This window comes from Phacochoerus africanus, chromosome 9 (assembly GCF_016906955.1).
Source record: "Phacochoerus africanus isolate WHEZ1 chromosome 9, ROS_Pafr_v1, whole genome shotgun sequence".
In the NCBI taxonomy this organism is placed as follows: domain Eukaryota; kingdom Metazoa; phylum Chordata; class Mammalia; order Artiodactyla; family Suidae; genus Phacochoerus; species Phacochoerus africanus.
In genome coordinates this window covers 43,241,396-43,262,408 of record NC_062552.1, presented here as the reverse complement: position 1 = coordinate 43,262,408, position 21,013 = coordinate 43,241,396, and the positions used below count along the sequence as shown (strand labels likewise).

Genomic DNA, 21,013 nt, shown 5'->3' with positions numbered 1-21,013 from the left:
GCAGATGCGGCTCGGATCCTGTGTTGCTGTGGTTGTGGTGTAGGTCAGTGGCTACAACTCCAATTAGACCCCTAGCCTAGGAACCTCCACATGCCGAGGGTGCGGCCCTAGAAAAGGCAAAAAGACAAAAACAAACAAACAAAAAGCTTGATTTTAATATTCATTCTTAAATGTCTTCCCCTGCTCAGAAGGACCTCAGGATTTCAAACCACAAATATATTTCAGACCTTACCTTCATGTTTTCTTTCTGGAAGCTAGTGTAAGTCCTGTCTAGCTGGTGATGTTTCTGTTCTATGAATTAAATTTAAGTGTCTGTTGACCCCTTGCTTTGTGCTTGGGCTCTTACAGTGGCTGTAGGTCCATGCTCTCTTGACCATGGCCTTCAGAGGTTCAACAAACAGGATGTGCATCTGAAAGCATTACTTCTGCTGCATAAAGCATGTTAAGAATGCAAAAAGGCCTGCCTCTGTTTTGCAGAATAAAAACAAAACCCATTTAGCTTTGTAAAGACAAAACCTTGGAAAAAATCACCCTTTGTTTACTGGCTAACTACATCCAGGTCACCTGTTGCTACAGAATTAGCCACTCCAGTATTTGCCATTCTGCTTCTCAGTTATTTGTCCCGGTATCAGGCAATGACAGGCGACATTAGAGTCATGGAAGGAAGACACCAGTCAGCAAGTGATTTTCCTCTTGCATTAGGATTTTGACTTCTGTGTAGCATTTTCTTTTTTTTTTTTTTTTGGCTACACCCACAGCATGTGGAAGTTGGTGACCATGCCAGATCCTTAACCCATTGAGCCGCCAGGGAACTCCTTATGTAGCATATTTAATATATGAGTCCCAAAGTGCTTTCTCAGTTGATTTTATAATCAATATGAGAGGTACTGTCAGCTTCATATTACAGATGGAATAAAAGAAAGTCGAGGCAAAGGTCAGGCAACCAAACCAAAGCTTCTCAGCCAGTAGGTCAGGCCCCTTAAGGAATTCGAATCTTTGTTTCTCTCTTTCTACAGCTATGGTGTTAAAAGGATGCAATATTGGTCAGACCTTTAATAGGAATGTTGATGGTGGTGTTGGTTCCATCCTTTGTCCTCCTCTTCCTGGGTTAACACCTTTTGATTTTTGTTCCCCTCCCTTTTATTTCTTGCAGCTTGGATTCCTCAGCATCACCATGGCTCAGCCAGAGCAGAAGGTCCCGAGTCTCATCGGCAAATACCACCATGTCGACCGTGTCACCGGCCAGGTGCTAACCTGTGACAAGTGTCCAGCGGGAACCTATGTGTCTGAGCACTGTACCAACACGAGCCTGCGTGTCTGCAGCAGCTGCCCCGTGGGGACCTTTACCAGACATGAGAATGGCATAGAGAAATGCCACCAGTGTAGTCAGCCATGCCCCTGGCCAATGGTTGAGAAGTTACCTTGTGCTGCCTTGACTGACCGAGAATGCACTTGCCCACCTGGCATGTTCCAGTCAAATGGTACCTGCGCCCCCCACACAGTGTGCCCTGTGGGTTGGGGGGTGCGGAAGAAGGGGACAGAGATGGAAGACGTGCGGTGTAAGCAGTGTGCTCGGGGGACCTTCTCCGATGTGCCTTCTAGTACGATGAGATGCAAAGCATACACAGACTGTCTGAGTCAGAACCTGGTGGTCATCAAGCTGGGGACCAAGGAGGCAGACAATGTCTGCGGCCCACTCCCGTCCGTCTCCAGCACCACCCCACCCTCCCCCGGCACAACCAGCCCTTCACACCCTGAGCACACGGAACCCCATGAAGACCCTTCCTCCACTTTCATTCCCAAAGGTAACTTAAGCTCCTGAGATACGAATTTGAGGAAGGCTTTGAGCCCCATGGAGGTACCAAGAATGGGCTTGGACCCATGATGTTTTTTCCATTCTGTCTATTCCGAAGTCACCCATTTTGCATTTTGTGGCTATTAGAATTCTAGTTTCCTTGGACCTATTAGAAACCCTGAGACTCAGAAGTCCTCTATTGGGGGGAGCAAGTATTTGAAAACTTGGTGACATCAAGCTAGAAAATAAGAACTGAGAGAACCAAGGTTGGCAAGTGGCCTCATGGAAGTCACTGAACTCCTTCAGGCCTTGGTTTCACACTCGTCAGCCATTTGACACAGGACATGAGTGATTTAGATGTTTTAAGGTCCCTTCTAGATTAGAAGTTTTCCAACACCCAGTCAGTCCTGGAGAGACCCACCCTGAAGGTCAGAGGAGAAGGGGGGAAAAAAATACCAAGACATATGGAAGGGGGGGGTGAATACTGGATCAGAAGTAAGACAGAGGAAAGGAAAGTAAGGCAGAAGCTTTGGGAAATAAGCACATCTGTGTCAGTTTGAAGGTCGCTCTCTGGAAAAGGTTTCTTTTTTTCAAATGATTTTAACTTTATGTCCTTCATTAAGTACATCCCAGTTTTCCTCAGAATTCATTTTGAACTTTTAAAAAATTTATTGTTTATTTATTTATTTATTTATTGCTTGTTAGAGTCACACCTGCAGCATATGGAAGTACCCAGGCTAGGGACTGAATTGGAGCTGCAGCTGCCAGCCTACACCACAGCTCATGACGACCCTGGACCCTTAATCCACTGAGGCCAGAGATCAAACCCGCATCAAGAACACTGTGGAAGCTTCTCTGTTGAGCCCCAACCTTGCTTCTCTATTAACAGCACATATGAAGCAAGTCCTGCCTTATTTATTTATTTATTTTGTCTTTTTTTTTGCCATTTCTAGGGCCGCCTGCAGCATATGGAGGTTCCCAGGCCAGGAGTCTAATCCGAGCTGTAGCCGTCAGCCTGCTCCAGAGCCACAGCAACGTGAGATCCAAGCCGCATCTGCGACCTACACCACAGCTCACTTTTTTGGCAACACCAGATCCTTAACCCACTGAGCAAGGCCAGGGAGTGAACCTGCAACCTCATGGTTCCTAGTTGGATTTGTTAACCACTGCGCCACGACGGGAACTCCAAGTCCTGCCTTATTTTATTCACTGACCTGTCTCACCAGACCGTGCACTGGTCCAACTTAGATTTGAGTTTGAGCTCTTTTCTTTATCTTGGTCATCTTCTCTCTGTTACTGCTGTGTCATGAAATAACCGAAAGGTGGAAAGGGAGGAAAAAAGGACAAAAGACTTCAGAGCTAGTTCTCTGAATAATCCAAATGGTTAAGAGCTGATTCTGTGTTTGCAGCACAGGAGAGGCTGCTTGAGGCTCAGATGTTGAATCCCTGGGAATGTCCTTGGTATCGACATGAGGAAGTGAGGTTAGTTGTTAAGCTGAGTTTTTGCCTTCCACATACATGTGCTGTTAGGGTCTCTTTATGAGAATGTGCCATATCATTTATTCTTAAGTTCCAAAGCTCATCTCTTTGGTTATCTTGCCTGGTTTGGAGATGACCAGGACGAGGAGGGACTGCGTAGACCCCCACATATAGAAAAGCTCTTCCCCCCTCCTTCCTCTTTTTTCTAGGCATGAACTCAACAGAATCCAACTCTTCTGCCTCTGTTAGACCAAAGGTGCTGAGCGGCATCCAGGAAGGGACAGTCCCTGACAACACAAGCTCAGTGAAGGGGGAGGAAGGCATGAACAAGACCCTCCCAAACCTCCAGGTAGCCAACCACCAGCAAGGCCCCCACCACAGACACATCCTGAAGCTGCTGCCATCCATGGAGGCCACTGGGGGTGAGAAGTCCAGCACACCCATCAAAGGCCTCAAGAGGGGCCATCCCAGGCAGAACCCACATAAGCATTTTGACATCAATGAGCATCTGCCCTGGATGATTGTGCTTTTCCTGCTGCTGGTGCTTGTGGTGATCGTGGTGTGCAGTATCCGGAAAAGCTCGAGGACTCTGAAGAAGGGGCCCCGGCAGGATCCCAGCGCCATTGTGGAAAAGGCAGGGCTGAAGAAATCCATGACCCCAACCCAGAATCGGGAGAAGTGGATCTACTACTGCAATGGCCATGGTGAGCCTTCAGTCTTTTCTCCCTGCTTCCAGGTTCTCCAGCCTCTCCTTCTCTTGACCCTTTTGGTAGATGGAGTGGGGAGGGAAAAGCTTCTGGAATCTGTTTATACCAAGGGATCTGGTTGTGTTGGCAAAAATGAGGTGGTCAGCCTTCAATGTGATACACTCAGAGGGAATAGCTTCTCTGCCCCCTTGTCGCCCTGGCACATTTAAAGGAAAAATGTCTTGGCATCAGAGACGGGAGAGTGACATTTAGGGATGCTGCATGACCTTGTCATTTCACAAACCAGGGATCAAGAGAGGTTTGGCTCTGTGGACCCAGGATCGTCTTTTGTTCAGGACAGATGCGGCAGACTGCAAGTTTCCAGACTCTGGAGCCCTTGCTTCTTCACATGAGGCTCCTAAGAAAATTGAGGGAGGCCAGGAATTGAACCCACAAAATTATCTTAAGTTTGTCTTTTTGAATTTGAACCTTGCTTTTAGATTCCTATCACTTTCCTCACATGTCCTTCCCCCCCTTATATGTTTAGCATCCCATTTCTTTTTTCTCTCTCTCTCTTTTTTTTTGTCTTTTTTTTTCCCTGTCTTTCTAGGCCCACACCAGTGGCATATGGAGGCTCCTAGGCTAGGGTTGAATTAGAGCTGCGGCTGCAGACCTAAGCCACAGCCAGCCACAGCAACTTGGGATCCAAGCCATGTCTGGGACCTACACCACAGCTCATGGCGACACCGGATCCTTAACCCCGTGTTGAGTGTTGAACGAGGGTTAAGGATTGAGGGAGGCCAGGGATTGAACCTGCATCTTCCTGGATACTAGTCAGGTTCGTTAACTGCTGAGCCACGACAGGAATTCTAAGCACCCCATTTCTATCAGGAAGATGGGAAGATCTTTTGGGTTTTAGACACCCAAAGTTCAGTATATTAGGGACCCTCTGAGGCTGGGGCCTGTGTCTTTTACCTAGTAGTCAAGGCATGTGTGGGTCTGGGCTGGACAATTTCAGTTTTGCCTCTTTTGAGGACCAAATATAGCTTATAGAACTTGTCCTAGCAGCTATATGGGATCTGAAGATTGCAGTTTTCAGACTCTGCTGTCGCTTCCCTTTCTTTAATGTTAAATGAAATTTCAGCCCAAAGTTTGGATAATCCCATTAGGGATCTTTCTCCTTAAAGATAAAGGCATAAGCTTAACTTCCTAAAGAGTAGGTTAGCCTTTTGTATTGAATCTTAAAAACCTTTACACTCTTTGGCCCAGCAGTTCTATTTTTGTGAATCTATCATCGAAAAGATCTAAGCCGGAAATACTAAAAAAAAAAAAAAATTACGGACAAAGATCTTGAACTTTTAATTCAACATTATGCTCAATACATTAAGACTGGAAATAATCAAAGGGTTGGTTTTAGAGAAATGGCTAAGTAAATTATGGCATATCCATACAATAGAATATTATATTGACATTGCACATTATAGAAGTTTCTGTTTTTTTGTCCATGATATAGGAAAATGTTTATACTAGGTTAAAAAATAGGGGGATAAAGGAGTTCCCATTGTGGTCAGTGGAACGACTAGTAACCATGAGGATGCAGGTTCGACGTCTGGCCTCACTCAGTGGGTTAAGGATCCGGCGTGGCTGTGAGCTGTGGTGTAGATTGCAGATACCGCTCGGATCTGGCATTGCTGTGGCTGGGGGCGGCTACAGCTCCAATTTGATCCCTAGCCTGGGAACCTCCATATGCCGTGGGTTTGGCCCTAAAAAGACAAAAAAATAAATTGATAAATAAATAAAAATTTAAAAAAGAATAGGAGGAGTTCCCGTCGTGGCGCAGTGGTTAACAAATCCGACTAGGAACCATGAGGTTGCGGGTTCGGTCCCTGCCCTTGCTCAGTGGGTTAACGATCCGGCGTTGCCGTGAGCTGTGGTGTAGGTTGCAGACGCGGCTCGGATCCCGCGTTGCTGTGGCTCTGGCGTAGGCCGGTGGCTACAGCTCCGATTCCACCCCTAGCCTGGGAACCTCCATATGCCGCGGGAGCGGCCCAAGAAATAGCAACAACAACAACAACAACAAAAAGACAAAAAAAAAGAATAGGAAAAAAATGTATACTACACATGTGTATAATATACTCTTACTTCTCTTAAAACTTGGAAATGAAGGCTGAAAGGAAATAGGCCAAAAATGGCAAAGATGGTTCTTCCAGTTTGGTGGGATTTATGTGGATTTTTTTTTTTCTTCTTTATTAGTTTTCTTTTTCCTAAATTTTCTATAGTAGGCATATACTGCTTTTATAATCAGAAATGTAGAGAAAGTTAAAAAAAAAAAACAAACCCTCTTTTTGCTTCCCTTTGCTAATTTGTGTGAAGGACCAAACCAAGTGAAAATCTGTCCGGGGGTGAACCTCCCACTGGGGGTGAACCTGCACAGATTTGACTAAAACAACCCTTTGCTGGCAACCCCGCTGGAGAATAAAGGCACTAACTCTCTTTCCTTTTTAATAAAAAACATTTTTTTGAATTTGGATGTAATCTCAACCTTATGGAAAAATTGCAAGAATAGTACAGGCTATCTGTATACCTGTGCCCAGATTGACCTATTGTTAACATTTTGCCTTTTTGCATTATCATTTGCTCTTCTTATAAAAAAAAAAAAAACACAGATGTTGTTTTATTAAAAATGTGTCTTATAGAATAATTTATGTTATATATGTTATATAACATAATGTTACATAATACAGTCTACAGCGTGCATGTACACATAGACACAGACATAAAATAGTTCTTCGGAGCCATTTCATGACCATTTGTGCCTAGATACTTCAGTATGTATCTCCTAGCAACGAGGATATTCTCTTAGAAAAAATAGTACAGTGTTCAACTTCAATAAATTTCATTTATTTAATTTAGCATAGATACAGTATTTGAATTTACCGTCCATATTCTATTGTTAGTTGACCCACTTAAGGCCCTTGATGGATAGCATACTTTATCCTCTGGCATTAGATTCCACCTAGGTGTCCATAGTTCTTTAAATTATCCTTTAAGTGGCCAGGCAGGACACTTGTTCTAATATACCTAATAAGCAGAAAACAATGTGACCCTCCTGCTCAATTATGTAAATATTTGGAACTCGCCTTTCATTCTTCACTTTATTAAAGACACGACTTCACCTGTGGATTAGATTTTGGTCAGCTCTCTTGCAGTGTAGTTTTCAGAATTCTTGAGAACACAGGGAGTTATAGAAATAAATCTGGTCCAACAGTGGAAAGCAATTTCATGCAATGACATCCTGATGGCCACTGTAACCTTATAAACTCCTAGGCCCCCCGTCCTGGAAACAATATCCTAGTTTGTAGAGAGAATGGAAGTGCCAGATCAAACAGGACCTGACCTGACTTTCCATGGAAGTCGTACTTCAAAATACGCTTTTCCAACTAAATTACCGTCTTCTCATTCAGATGTTACTATCGCTTCCCTCCAGTAGCTTAACCTTTTTCCCTGGGATTTGGCATTTTGGTGTTTCTATTTAAGGTGTTTTTCTTTTTTTCTTTTCTTTTCCTTTCTTTCTTTCTTCTTCTTCTTCTTCTTCTTTCTTTTTTTTTTTTTTAAGGAAGCTCTCTTCTTTCCAAATTGCTGTTCTCGAAAATACGTCTGGGTAAAATCCCATAACAAAGAGAGGTTCTGTTTAAAAGAAACCATTCCAGGTGCTCAGAAACAATACCTTGTTGATCTGATCGCAGTGAGCTCTGGGCAGCAGATAACCTTGTATCATAAGATCTTTTTTTGGTCCTTGTCCATTTTACACTGAATTACGTATGAGGGTGAGGGTGGGAATAACATCGCCTTGTCCTGGGTCTTCTGAACAAGAGGTCACATTAAGACCTCACATATCCTCACCCACCTTTAGCGGACAATGCCGTATAGACCCCCAACCCTCTGAAGGCAGGCCAGTGGTTCCCATCCTCTCTGGCCAACAAGAGCCTCTTACTTGGCTCCACGTGCTCTTCTCCGCCTGCCATGGATTTATGGTTTAAAAGTTGAATTACACAAAACTGCTACCCTACGTTCATGGAATTCGAGTGTTGGCAACACAAGATGAGACCTTATGTGACCAGGAGGATGGGAGCCCGAGGGTGCTGTGGCATGTTGGATGTTTCCTTCCTTTCTGAAGTCATAGCAGTTTTCTGCTTGGTAGATTGGGATGGTACTCTGGTTTCCTATCCTGTGTGCTTTTCAGCAACAGGAGTTGAGAGTCCCTTCAGAATTTATTTAAAAGTTTATTACCCATTCCAACTGTCATCAAGTTGTAAGTCTACTGGTAATGTTCCATGTGTTATGTTTTTGTCATTTTTATTGTATTTTATTTTGCTTTTTGGGGGGCGGCGGGCTGCACCCTTGGCATATGGAAGTTCCCAGGCTAGGGGTCAAATTAGAGCTGCAGCCACTGGCCTACACCACAGCCACAACAACATGGGATCTGAGCCGCGTCTGAGACCTCACGGCAACAGCAGATCCTTAAGTCACTGATCGAGGCCAGGGATCGAACCTGAGTCATCGTGGATGCTAGTTGGGTTCATTAACCACTGGGCCACGATGGGAACGCCCTCCCTGGTGTAGTTTCCTAGAGCACATGTTATATAAAGACAGCCCCTCCTTTCAGTGGACTGCAAAAGGGATTGTGAAAGCAACCGCTGTGCTCTTTCTCGAGCAGACTTTGTACCTGCAGCAGCAATAAGACAAAGGGCTTATTCTGTAGAACTTGATTCTAAAATGCTTTTTCTTTTTTCTTTTCTTTCATTTTTTGGGTCTTTTTAGAGCCGCACCCGAGGCGTGTGGAAGTTCCCAATTGGAGTTGTAACCACCAGCCTACGCCACAGCCACAGCAATGTGGGATCCCTGCCGCGTCTGTGATGGACACCACAGCTCGTGGCAATGTTGGATCCTTAATCCACTGAGCGAGGCCCGGGATCAAACCCATATCTTCATGGATACTAGTCATGTTCTTTAACCGCTGAGCCACGACAGGAACTCCATGATGCTTTTTCTTTTGTTAAATTTTTAAATTAAAAAAAAAAAATTTGACCTATAGTTGATCTACAATGTTGTGTTAGTTTCTGGTACAGCAAAATGATTCAGTCATACATACATATATATATATGTATTCTTTTTCAGATTCTTTTCCATTAGAGGTCATTATAAGATATTGAATATAGTTCCCAGTGCTATACAGTGGGTTTTTGTTGTTCATTTTATATGTAGTGGTCTGCACCTGTTAATCCCAAACCCCTAATTTATCCCTTCTTCTCCCTTTCCCCTTTGGTAACTGTAAGTTTGTTTTCGAACCTTGGGAGTCTTGTCTCGTTTTATAAATAAGTTCATTTGTATCATCTTTTCAGATTCCATATTTAAGTCATATCACGTGACATTGTCTTTGTCTGACTTCCCTGCGTGCGATCATCTCGAGGTCTATCGATGTTATTTGCATAACTTTGATGTTCCCAGTCTGTGCCCAAAGGCTATTAGGGAAAACAATAAGGCTGCTTAAGAAACGGACAGAATTTGCTTGGTGCATTTACTTAAAAGGTTCAGACGCTGTCCTGGTACTGAGCTATATTTTTGCCTTTGAGTTTCTGATAATATATTTTTTATTTCTTCCATCCGCTCCCCTGCCCACAACTCACTGTTCAAACAAAGCGAAATGGGACATCATTGTCCCAGCAAATAAGCAGAAATGCATCGTCGCTTGTTGTCTTTAGATTCTACTCCGTAACAACCCTGTTCTCCGTTCTGGGTCCTTACAAATCCCCACATCAGGTCAAGAAAAGAAAAGAAATGTTTCTTTTCTTCCCAAATTGGGCTTCCTCCCTAGGATTGGTCCAGTATAAGAGAACTGGTCGTTATTGGTGCTTATGAAGGAAATGCGTCTCCCAGATTCACAATTCTGTAGACTTCATCTTTTTTCAAGGGGAAGCAGTAAGACGCAATTGAAATGCAGGAGTGGAGTTGTGATTGTGTTTCTTGAAAAATATTTCCCTGAAGTTGCAGGGGTTAGTAAGGGACAGAGGTGGAGTGACTGAAAGTTGTGTCCTGGAGGCGTTTGATCAACCTCCATATCCTCTTCAATCAATTTGCAGGAATTAACATTTCATCTGAATTATTAAAACCACCATAAGCAGTGTTCAGAAATGAAGAACAAATGAAGTGCATTGGGAATTCAGTAATAAGTACTTTTCCACATTATTTCTTTCTGAAGTGGGGTTATGGGGTGTTTGCTATGACACACATAGGCAAGATTGCAAGGTGATTTGGGGGTGCAAAAGATGACATAACCGGACTTATTAATATAATTTTCTAATCTTGTAAGAAAGATTTCTGCTACCATTAAGTTTTTTTGGTTTTTTTTTTGTTTTTTTTTGCTACCTTTAAGTTTTCATGGTCTACTTTTCTTTAACAAAGACTTATATCATGCTTATTTGAGGCCATATTCTGTTCTACGCATTTGTATAACTACTAACTTAATTTTCTTAACCCCATGAGGATGGCCACTATCATCGCCATTTTACAGATGGGGAAACTGAGGTACTGAGAGTCACTTGCCCAAGGTCCCACAGCTAGAAAGGGGCAGTGCCAGTTTTTTGTTTGTTTTTTTTCTTTTCTTTTTTGTCTTTTTGTCTTTGTAGGGCTGCACCGGTGGCATATGGAGGTTCCCAGGCTAGGGGTCAAATTGGAGCTACCGCTGCCGGCCTACACCAAAGCCACAGCAGCATGGGATCCCAGACATGTCCATGACCTATACCAGAGCTCATGGCAATGCCAGATCCTTAACCCACTGTGCAAGGCCAGGGATCGAACCCTCTTACTCATGGACACCAGCCAAGTTTGTTAACCACTGAGCCACGACGAGAACTCCAGCAGTGCCAGGTTTTCAACTCAGGCACCAGTCTGACTCTGAATACTGCCCCTTGATTCTCAGCATCTGGATTTATTTTTCTAAGTCTTAGAATCTGGATTTATAATAACCTAGATTTAAAATTTAAAAAATTTTTTTTTCCTTTTTTTTTGTCTTTTTGCCATTTCTTGGGCCACTCCCGTGGCATATGGAGGTTCCCAGGCTAGGGGTTGAATTGGAGCTGCAGCCACCGGCCTACACCAGAGCCACAGCAATGCAGGATACGAGCCACGTCTGAAACCTACACCACAGCTCACGGCAACGCCAGATCCTTAACCCACTGAGCGAGGCCAGGGATCGAACCCGCAACCTCGTGGTTCCTAGTCAGATTCGTTAACCACTGAGCCACGACAGAAACTCCCTAAAAAAAATTTTTTTTAAATTATTATTTCCCCAATACAATTTTTTTTTTCTACTGTACAGCATGGTGACCCAGTTACACATACATATATACATTCTTTTTTCGCATATTATCATGCTCTGTCATAAGTGACTAGACATCGTTCCCAGGGCTACACAGCAGGATCTCATTGCTAATCCATTCCACAAGCAATAGTCTGCATCTATTAACCCCAAGCTCCCAAACCATCCCACTCCCTCCCCCTCCCCCTCGGCAACCATAAGTCCATTCTCCAAGTCCATGATTTTCTTTTCTGTGGAAAGGTTCATTTGTGCTGTATATTAGATTCCAGATATAAGTGATATCATATGGCATTTGTCTTTCTGACTAACTTCACTCAGTATGAGAGTCTCTAGTTCCATCCATGTTGCTAGGTTTAAGATTTTTTGAATGTTAGAAATTTCTAGGTTTCTGTGGTTGATTTTTTTTTTCTTTTTAGCCATGCTCAAGCAAGAAAAATTAATTTCCCTGCCAGCTTGTTCTGAAATGAAACCACCACCAAACTATCCTCAGTAATGGGTTTTCCTCTGTTAGAAGACACTCTGATTTCCTCCTTTTTCATGTTTTGCTTGAATGGCTTGACATGGAAAAATTCTCATGCCAGATACCCCCTGGCTGAGGGGCTCTGAGGGCTGTCTGCAAAAATTAAGGCTGTTTCAAGTAAGTCAGAGGTGATGGAGTCCTGCTAATCGGAACTCACATCTGTTGGACTTGGTTTTCTCAGCCCCAGACAGCAGAAATGCTCCTTCCTTTGCCAGAAGCCTCCTGGACTCAAAATTCCAGACAGTCATCCTGTCTGTCAGCCCAGATTTCCTATGGGAAGTAGGCTTGAAGTGTAAACACCGGGAAGCCAGGCTGAAGGGAGCAGACTGTTCGGTTTAAGAGGCTGCTGGGTCCTTGCTCTGCCCCCAGGGCTGCAGTCATTAAAGGAAACAGGTTGGAACAGGGGAGCTGTTTTCCACCCCCACGCCCCCATCTTTTCCACCTTTGCTCCCAGTAATGCAGTTTTCAGCTGAAGGCACCTTTCGGTTGCACCTCTCAGATGTTTGAGGATTGGAAAGCACACAGAACCATCGCAAGAGAAAAGCCTCTTTATCGAGACAGCCTAGAAAGCGAGACTCCTGCACAGAGTCTCAGGAGAGGTGGCCTTTGCACTTGGGAGGCTGCTGTACACCCCCAGGCTCACCCACTGATGGCTTCTCCCTCCAGGCATTTAGAGGACAGGTATTAATTAATTAATTAATTTTTATTGTTTTAGGGCCGCACCTGTGGCATATAGAGGTTCCCAGGCTAGGGGTCCAATCGGAGCTGCAGCTGCCGGCCGACACCCCAGCCACAGCAACACCAGGTCTGATCCACGTCTGTGACCTACACCGCAGCTCATAGCAGTGCCGGATCTTTAACCTCCTGAGTGAGGCCAGGGATCGAACCCATATCCTCATAGATACAATTCGGGTTCCTTACACTGAGCCACAACGGGAACTCTGGTATTTATTTTTTATTTTTTGTTTGCTTGTTTTTTGCTTTTTAGGGCATTCCTGCAGCATATGGAAGTTCCCAGGTTAGGGGTCGAATCAGAGCTGTAGCCGCCGGCCTATGCCACAGCCACAGCAACACGGGATCTGAGCCGAGCTTGCAGCATGTACCACAGCTCACAGTAATACCCGATCCTGCCCACTGAGTGAGGCCAGGGAGTGAACCTGTATCCTCTTGGATCCTAGTTGGGATCGTTGACTGCTGAGCCATGAAGGGAACTCCCAGGTATATTTATTTTTTTAATGTATATTTTATTCTCTAATCTATCTAACAGCTTTTGAATTTAAGCTATTTGGGATACTGAAAAACACATCAGCATTTTCCCCACATAAGGCTAAAATACAAGTAGGGAAAAAAAATTCCTTATAAATGAGTGTCCTTGAATCAACCTGGTCTGGTATTATGTAAGCAGATTTGGCAGGGGAGGAGGGATTTCTAGAATTCTTTTGCTCTCTCTTCATAAGTAATTGGTCATTACCGTTGCAGTGTATGTACAGACTTTGATTTACGAGGTTTTTGATGCCATGTCAGATTGTAAAAGCTAGGTAGGTTCAAGTTTACACGTTAAATAAATAAAAATTCTTACTATATTTAGTCAAATCTAAGACCCACTGATTGTGAGGTTATACACCATTCGGGGAAAGAAAAACCCTGCAAGCAAGCTATGGAAAGGCATTGATTAAAAACATATATCGCTTAGGAGTTCCCTTGTGGTGCAGTGGGAGAAGGATCCAGCGTTGTCACTGCAGCAGCCCAGGTCGCTGTTGTGGCATGGATTCAATCCCTAGCCTGGGAACTTCCATGGGGGCAACCAAAAGAAAAACCATAGATCGCTTCTGTGTGGAATCTAAAGAAGTGATACAAGTGAACTTATTTACAAAATAAAATTAGACTCAAGACATGGAGAACAAACTTGTGGTTACCAAAGGCAAAGAGGAGGAGGATTAAATTGGGAATTTGGCATTAACTGACACATGCTACTATATATAAAATAGGTAAATAACAAGATCCTATGTATAGCAGAGGGAGCTTTACTCAATATCTTGTAATAGCCTATAATGGAAAAGAATCTGTAAAAAAATATATACATATCTGAATCACTTTACTGTACACCTAAAACACTGGAAATCAACTGTACTTCAGTTTTTAAAAAATGCCTTCAGAGGTCTTAGAATCTGTGGTGGCCATGTTTTAGCCCCAGTCTTGCTTCCTTTCCACCTAGTCTGACAACACGATTCCAAAATTCCAAGCATTTTCAGTTGTGAGCTTCCCTTTACTGGCCTATTGGCTTTTGGCAGCCTTGATTCCCTTCTTCCTGAAATACTTCCCTCCCCTGGCCTAAGACAACACCCTCTCTTGGTTCTCCTCTCACCCTTCAAGCTGTTCCTTCTCCAGTTCCTTGGCTAGCGCGACCTGACCTCTGAATCATGGAGAGCCCGGGGACTCAGGACTTGCCCCTCTTTTCTCCCTGCCCACTCTTCCTCCTTAAGTACCATCTGTCTGCTGCTGATTCCGAAGTGCATCTATCCAGCCTGGATCTTGCACCTGAACTCAGCGTGGGGAGAGCCTCCCCGCCTGCCTGATAGACACAGGTGTCTTACAGGCACCTCCCGATGAAGATGTGTAACTCGAATCCCTACATCCCTCATATCAGGTACCCAGTGTGGAAAGTGGCACCTCTGGTCTTCCTGCTGCTCAGAGCAAAACCTTAGAGTCATCCTTAACGCCTTTCCTTCTTTCTCACCCCACATTCGATCCGCTAGCCAGTCCCATCAACTCTACCTTCAAAATAGATGCAGAAACGGACCATTTCCCCTCATTTCCACACCCCACTCCCACAAGCCCCTGTCTGGATCATTGCCAGGAACTCTTAACTGGCTGTTCCACTTCCACCTGAGCTCCTTGTGGTTTACTCTTGACACAATGGCCAGAGCGATCCTGTTCAGTGTAAGTCAGTTCGCATCATTCCTGACATTGAAAAGTCAAGATCCCCAGTGATGGTCCATTGCACGCAAAGCCCAGTGCAGTCCACATGCCCCTCCTGACCATTGGTCTCCAGTCTCCGATGCCCGCCGTCCTCCCCATCCCTTACTTGCTACAGCCACATCAACCTCCCTGCCCCTCCTTGAACGTGGTGCAAACACTCTTTGCACCTGCTCTTCCCTCTGCAGGGCTCGCTCCTTCACCTCCATTAGGGCTTGATTCCAGCATTAGCTCAGTGGAGTCTTCTCTGAGATAATGGGGGAGAAGACCCCGTATCTAAAATTGCAGCCCTCCCCCCCACCTTTTTCATCTTAGCCACCCTGGCTATCTAACACATAGACTATTTGATTACGTCCCACCTCCCCCAGCAGAATGCAGGCTTCACCAGAAGAGGATTTTGTTCTGCCTCCTTCCTTGCTCCCTCCCCAGGGCCTAGATTTGCATCTGGTGTTCAGTAAGTACATTTCTGTGGAATGAATAAATGCATAGCTTCAGACACAGGCTAAGATCAGGAGGAAGAGGGCATTTGCAGTCTTGTGGGGGTGTTTTTCATTTTCCTCCTTGGAAGGAAAGAAAAGGTTCTTAGTGTTCCTGATGGCATCAGTGAAATGTATGTCTCCCATCTAGAAAATCACCTACTGCTTGGATAGAGTTTGTCCTTGGTGAACGGTCCACCCATTAACCAGGAGACCTTCACACAGTGGTTGTCAGTCGCTCCTGAGATTCATCTGAGCTTGTGATATTCAGCAAGATGGGGATTTATTCTGCTTTGGAAATCACTTCTGGGTTTCAAATGAACCGTTCCTCCAACTTTTAGATCTCAATAGGGAAGGGAAGGGAATTTTTTTTTTTTTTTTTTTGTCTCTTTAGAGCTGTACCCAAGGCATATGGAAATTCCCAGGCCAGGGGTCCAACTGAAGCTGCAGCTGCTGGCCTGCACCACAGCCACAGCAAGGCCAGATCCAAGCCGCATCTGCGACCTACACCACAGCTCATGGCAATGCTGGATCCTTTAACCTGCTGAGCGAGGCCAGGGATCTCATTCATTCATTCACTCATTCATTCACAGAGAGTCATTGTACTGTCTTTTATTCTGTGCTAGGCTCCCGGAGGTGCTGCTGTTAATGGGGATCAGAGCAGACATGGGGCTTGGGCAGAAGGTGGCCAGAAAAGGCATCTCTGGGGACATGACCATTGTTCATGAAATGTGAAAGCCAGGCTTTTGTTCAGATTTCTGACCTTGACCTACCTTGCTCTGTACAGACATTTTATGTTTTATGCACTGTGTCCCTCTTTGCCTTTGTGCCTGCAGTTGGCAAGCCTGAGGTCACAGCATGTTTGTTGGGTTGGCGGGGGGGGCGTCAGGCTGGTAGTAAAAGGGAAGTGGTTTTGAGCTCATATGTTCTGTTTTCCACATGTATGTCTCAGGAGATGTGTGTGTGTGTGTGTACACCAGCACAGGGATAACTGTAGAGTCATCCGTCCTTGGAGGAGTTTGTGTACTAATTGCCTCCATGGGAGTTTTCTCATTATTTGTTCCCCCACTTCTTTTTCTAGAAGAATAATGGGAACTGCCATTACATTGACCAAGGATGGGAGATGCAGCGGAAATACGTCAGTCTTTTCATGATGAGCATGTGGTACCAGCCAAAAGCTTAGAGACATGTTCGTCTCATGGATGTACCTGTTCTGTACGAAACACGGTCGTCCAGCATGAAATGCTGAGGGTTGGGTCATGGGTTCCAGCCGGGCTTTGTTTCTTCCAGCTCTGTCCTCTCTGACCTCTTCCAGGAGAGGCTTTAATATGGGTTCTGAAGGATGGCATTCATTTCAGAGATTTCTCTCCAAAAGGAGAGAGCTTTAATACCCTCACTTATCAAGGTTCTTATTAAATGAGGAAGAACCCTCTTTTGCATACTGGCGCGGCCATTGAGCTTTAAAAGAAATGAGCTTCAAATGAGGATTGTCTGTCCAGATTATATCTGATTCAGGGTTTTATAACATAGCAAAATGCCACGTCTTCCATAGTAACCCAGCTTCTCATCTCTTGCCTTTGTCTTGGGCTCCCTCACGACCGATCTGGGCAGAGTCTGCTCACTCCAAAGAGCCCCCGGGTGCTGCCCTGATGCCCTGATGCTCTGTGTGTGGCTGGGGTGGCAGCATGGTCCTTTCACATGTGCCCCTTAGGTCCCATACTAATGGAGTTCTGAAAAACCCAGGAGGCTAGGATGCTGGTGCCTGGCTTCAGTGTGCTGCTAGGGCTAAAACCGATGTCTGTGCAGAACTGCCCCTGCCTTTCAAGTTCATTGCCCAGGGACTCGTGTTCACACAGAAAAGGAGGGGACAGAGGAAAGACAGCTAAGGTGCTTTATGGTTTTCTGGGATCAGAGATGGTATTTTTCAGTTTATGTATGGGGACACGGTAGTTCTTTCCTTTAAAACCCTGTCTGGTGATTGCCAAGTTCATGATCTTTTTACTACCTTCACCATAAAAGTCACAAGCCCTTTCCTGGGGCCAGGACCACCTTCCCAGACACAGCCCCTGGCAAGTGCAGACACTGATTTATACAGCGTGACTCCTTCCGTGACTTCTTTAGCAACTTTAGCCACGCCCCCGAGCCCCTGGACTTGCCATCACAAGAAAAGCGAAGTTAGGCTTATTGCCCCATCAGTCAGCACTTTCGTGGGCTGAAGGTTGTGTTGCTTTTCAGCCTAAGAAAAAAAAAGAGGCTTGGCATTGCCTCCAGCTAAACAAATCAGAGGAACTCAACACAAAGTGAGTGTCTCCATTCCAGATGAAAATTCTCAGAACTCTGTGGGACAGATGACCAGGCCGAGCAGAGATTTGGTCTCTATTTTACTGTCAATGAAATGCCACACTGAGGTTAATAATTGGGGTAGGAACTTTCATTGTGTGTGTGTGTGTGTGTTTCTCTTCACACAGTACTTTTCCAAATCTTTGGCCATTTGATGGTCTAGCTTGGGTTTTTTTTTTTTTTTTTTTTTCAGTTGGTTGGTTGGGTTTTTATGGCTTTTTAGTGCTGCACCCATGGCATATGGAGGTTCCCAGGCCAGGGGTGGAATCAGAGCTGCTGCTGCTGGCCTACACCACAGCCACAGCCACTCCAGATCCGAGCCCAGTCTGAGACTTGCACTGCAGCTCACAGCAACGCCTGATCCTTAACCCACTGAATGAGGCCAGGGATTGAACCCACATTCTCATGGATACTAGTCGGGTTCATTACCACTGAGCCACAAGGGGAACTCCTAGCTAGGGTCTCTTTAACTTGCTACCATTTCAGGGATTGGTGAACTACAGCATGTGGGTTCATTTACATTATCTGTGGCTGCATTCATGTGAACAGAGTTGAGAACTTGCGTTGCAACAGAGACTATATGCAAGTTCTCTGTGCAAAAATAGTTACTCTTGCCCCTTGCCTGGCACAGAAGAAGCTTGCTGAAACTTCCTTGGGCTTTTTTTTTTTTTTTTTTTTTGAAGAGTACCATAGTTTTAAAGCAAAGAACTACACTTGCTAGCCCCAGAGAAAAACTTTCCCAGCATCTGCTTGGTTAGTAATAACAGGCCAGCAAGAAGTTCACAAACGTGGCCAAGCCTGGGTGCATTCATATGTCAACTAGGTGGCTGTGCCCTAGGGGCATAATTTCAGTGACTAATAATGCTCCTCTCTGGTGCCACATGACATTCCCTGTTAACCACCAGAGAGGTACCACGAACTAGCTGGGCAAACCCGAACTGGTCATTAACCTTTCTACCTGAGATTCATCACCAATAAAATTAAACAGTTAACAAATATATATATATCCGTCATGATAATGTGTGTATATAAAATCTACAGAAATACATGTCTACGTAAGTGTTATTTGTACATACATATAAATATATATATATATATATATAGCTTTAAAAGGAATAATAAATGTCAAGTACAGTCATAGAATAAAAAGAAGACCCATTTCCCCACCATGCAGCCTATGAAATGGGACCTTCTGAATACCTTTGAAGTCCCCTCTGTGTACCTGTCCAGTAACATCTCCCTCCCTCCCCAGAGGTGGCTATTAAGCTATGCTTTTCCTTATAGTTGTATTGTGTAGTGTTGGCTGAAACTTTTTTTTTTCTAAACAAAGAACACTTTCAGATCCCATCCTCCAAGTTTGCACTACCTTGGGGCAACTTCATTTTCTGAGTGCTGTGTCCGCTGTCTTAAAATCTCACCAGGGCTCCAGTCCAGCACACAGGTAACGCACATTGGCTGCCCAGTACACACTCTGGAAATATCCAAAGGTTTTTCCTTTTTTTTTTTTTTTTAAATCTTTTTAGGGCCACATCCGTGGCATATGGATGTTCCCGGGCTAGGGATCAAATTGGAGCTGCAGCTGCCAGCCTACACCACAGCCACAGCAATGCCAGATCTGAGCCGTGTCTGAAACCTACCCTGTAGCTGGACATGCCAGATCCTTACCCACTGAGTAGGGCCAGGGATCGAACCTACGTCCTCATGGATACTAGTCAGGTTCAGTGCCACTTAGCCACAGAGGGAGCTCTTGGAGGTTTTCCTTTTCCCTTTGCTGGCAGTCGGGGGATGAGGATAAGGGACAGCAATGTCAGGGGGTAGTTCAGACTGGTCTTTGATGTTCCCTCTGTTTTGTGATCCTAGCTAGGTTGAGAGGCTGGGGTCTCCAGAGGGAATGCCTGGCTCTGCCATCTTTCGTTGTATCCGTGTGGGAAGGGGCAGTGATGGGGGACCTTGCTCACCCAGGCTGGTTCACCTGGGTTGACTCCACATTTACATAATAAGAGAATAAGATGAAATCTGATTTGTGAGCCTTAAAATTAGCTTCCAGTCAATTTTGGTGGAAGCAAAATCTCATTGTATTCATTCTTTGTGTTTTCCTTTTTCTTCTTCTTCTTTTTTTTTTTAATTTTGTGGCTGAAAAAAAAAGCATAAATACTGGCTTTTGGAAGAAGGAGCTATTGTTAAGCATAAGCCTTTTAAACTCTGTAATTACTCTATAAAGCCTGTGTGTTTGCATCAGAAATGCGTTTCGTCTTAAGTTGTAGTGCCCAGTGTAGGGAGCATTTATAATGATGCGGTACTTCCAAAAATAAATCAACTCTATAGAAAATGTTAATCAGCTCATCCCCAGAGACCGTACGGAATATCTCCACTGTACAAATGAGGAAGCGACCACGACAGTTAGTGGTTTGCCCAAAGCCACACTGTCACTGGCATTACGAAGATTTAAGCAAAGGTCCCACGTTCAAGAAAACGCACAGTCATGTTTCCATGCAAGACACTGTGAGCCTTCGTCGAATTGACCTAAATTAAGATTCAGGGACTAACAAGCCTTTTGGTGTTGGGAAGAACCGACCGTATCCACCACAAAGCGCTGGCTTGCTCTTGAAAGTTACCTGTGGGGTTTTAAATAGGACTTTTTTTTTTTTTTTTTTTTGAGGCGTCTGTTTGCTTGAAATGAAAAGCTCTGTCTCTGGCTAAATATCACTAGGAAAATTGAAAAGCAACGGGTCCAAGCGTATTTCCCGCTGCCAGGGAAAATAGTGTGGGAAGGACAGTGATGTCTCAATTTGTGGCATTCTTCTTTTCCAGTTGACAAAAAAGCAGCCTTCTACCAGGAACTGACTTTCAGAAACCATTTTCAAGGGGGTGGGTCAGGATGTGCAGCCTGTCTTTGAAATGATCTGCTTCGGGGGGATTGCACGGCAAAGGGTTTCCACCGAGGCAGCACAAAGACCTCCATTTACAAGGAAACTTCTGGAATTCTTATTGCCATTTTCTGAGGCAAAACATTGATAGCTCATTTTATAAATATTTTCCCTAACAACTAATTGAAGCAAAAAAGGTTTTTTTCCCCCTCTTGATTCCTCTCCAGTTAATTGAAGAATTCAATTAACTATCATGGGGTAAGTGCCTCTTCAGTCTCCTCTTCTGCTTTCTTCCCTCGGCTTCACTTGGGAACTTGACTCCATTTTTTTTTTTTTTTGAGTAGTAAGTGTTTTTTGAAATTGCAGTAAAGTTAATTTACAATGTTGTGTTAGTTTCCAAAGTAAAGGGATTATTCTATACACATACAGACACACATATTTTTTCTCAGATTCTTTTTTTTTTTTTTGGTCTTTCTTTGTCTTTTTAGGGCCCCAC

General features: G+C 44.4%; 1 protein-coding gene across 1 annotated transcript in view; it reads left to right on the top strand.

Moving 5' to 3' along the window:
* The window catches only part of TNFRSF21 (TNF receptor superfamily member 21), a 71,542-nt gene that overhangs the window by 23,161 nt on the left and 27,368 nt on the right, over positions 1 to 21,013 (top strand). The window contains exons 2-3 of the mRNA XM_047795197.1: positions 1,154 to 1,805; positions 3,484 to 3,978. Of these exons, the coding sequence (XP_047651153.1) occupies positions 1,154 to 1,805; positions 3,484 to 3,978 (1,147 nt within the window). The remainder of the gene's footprint in view (positions 1 to 1,153; positions 1,806 to 3,483; positions 3,979 to 21,013) is intronic.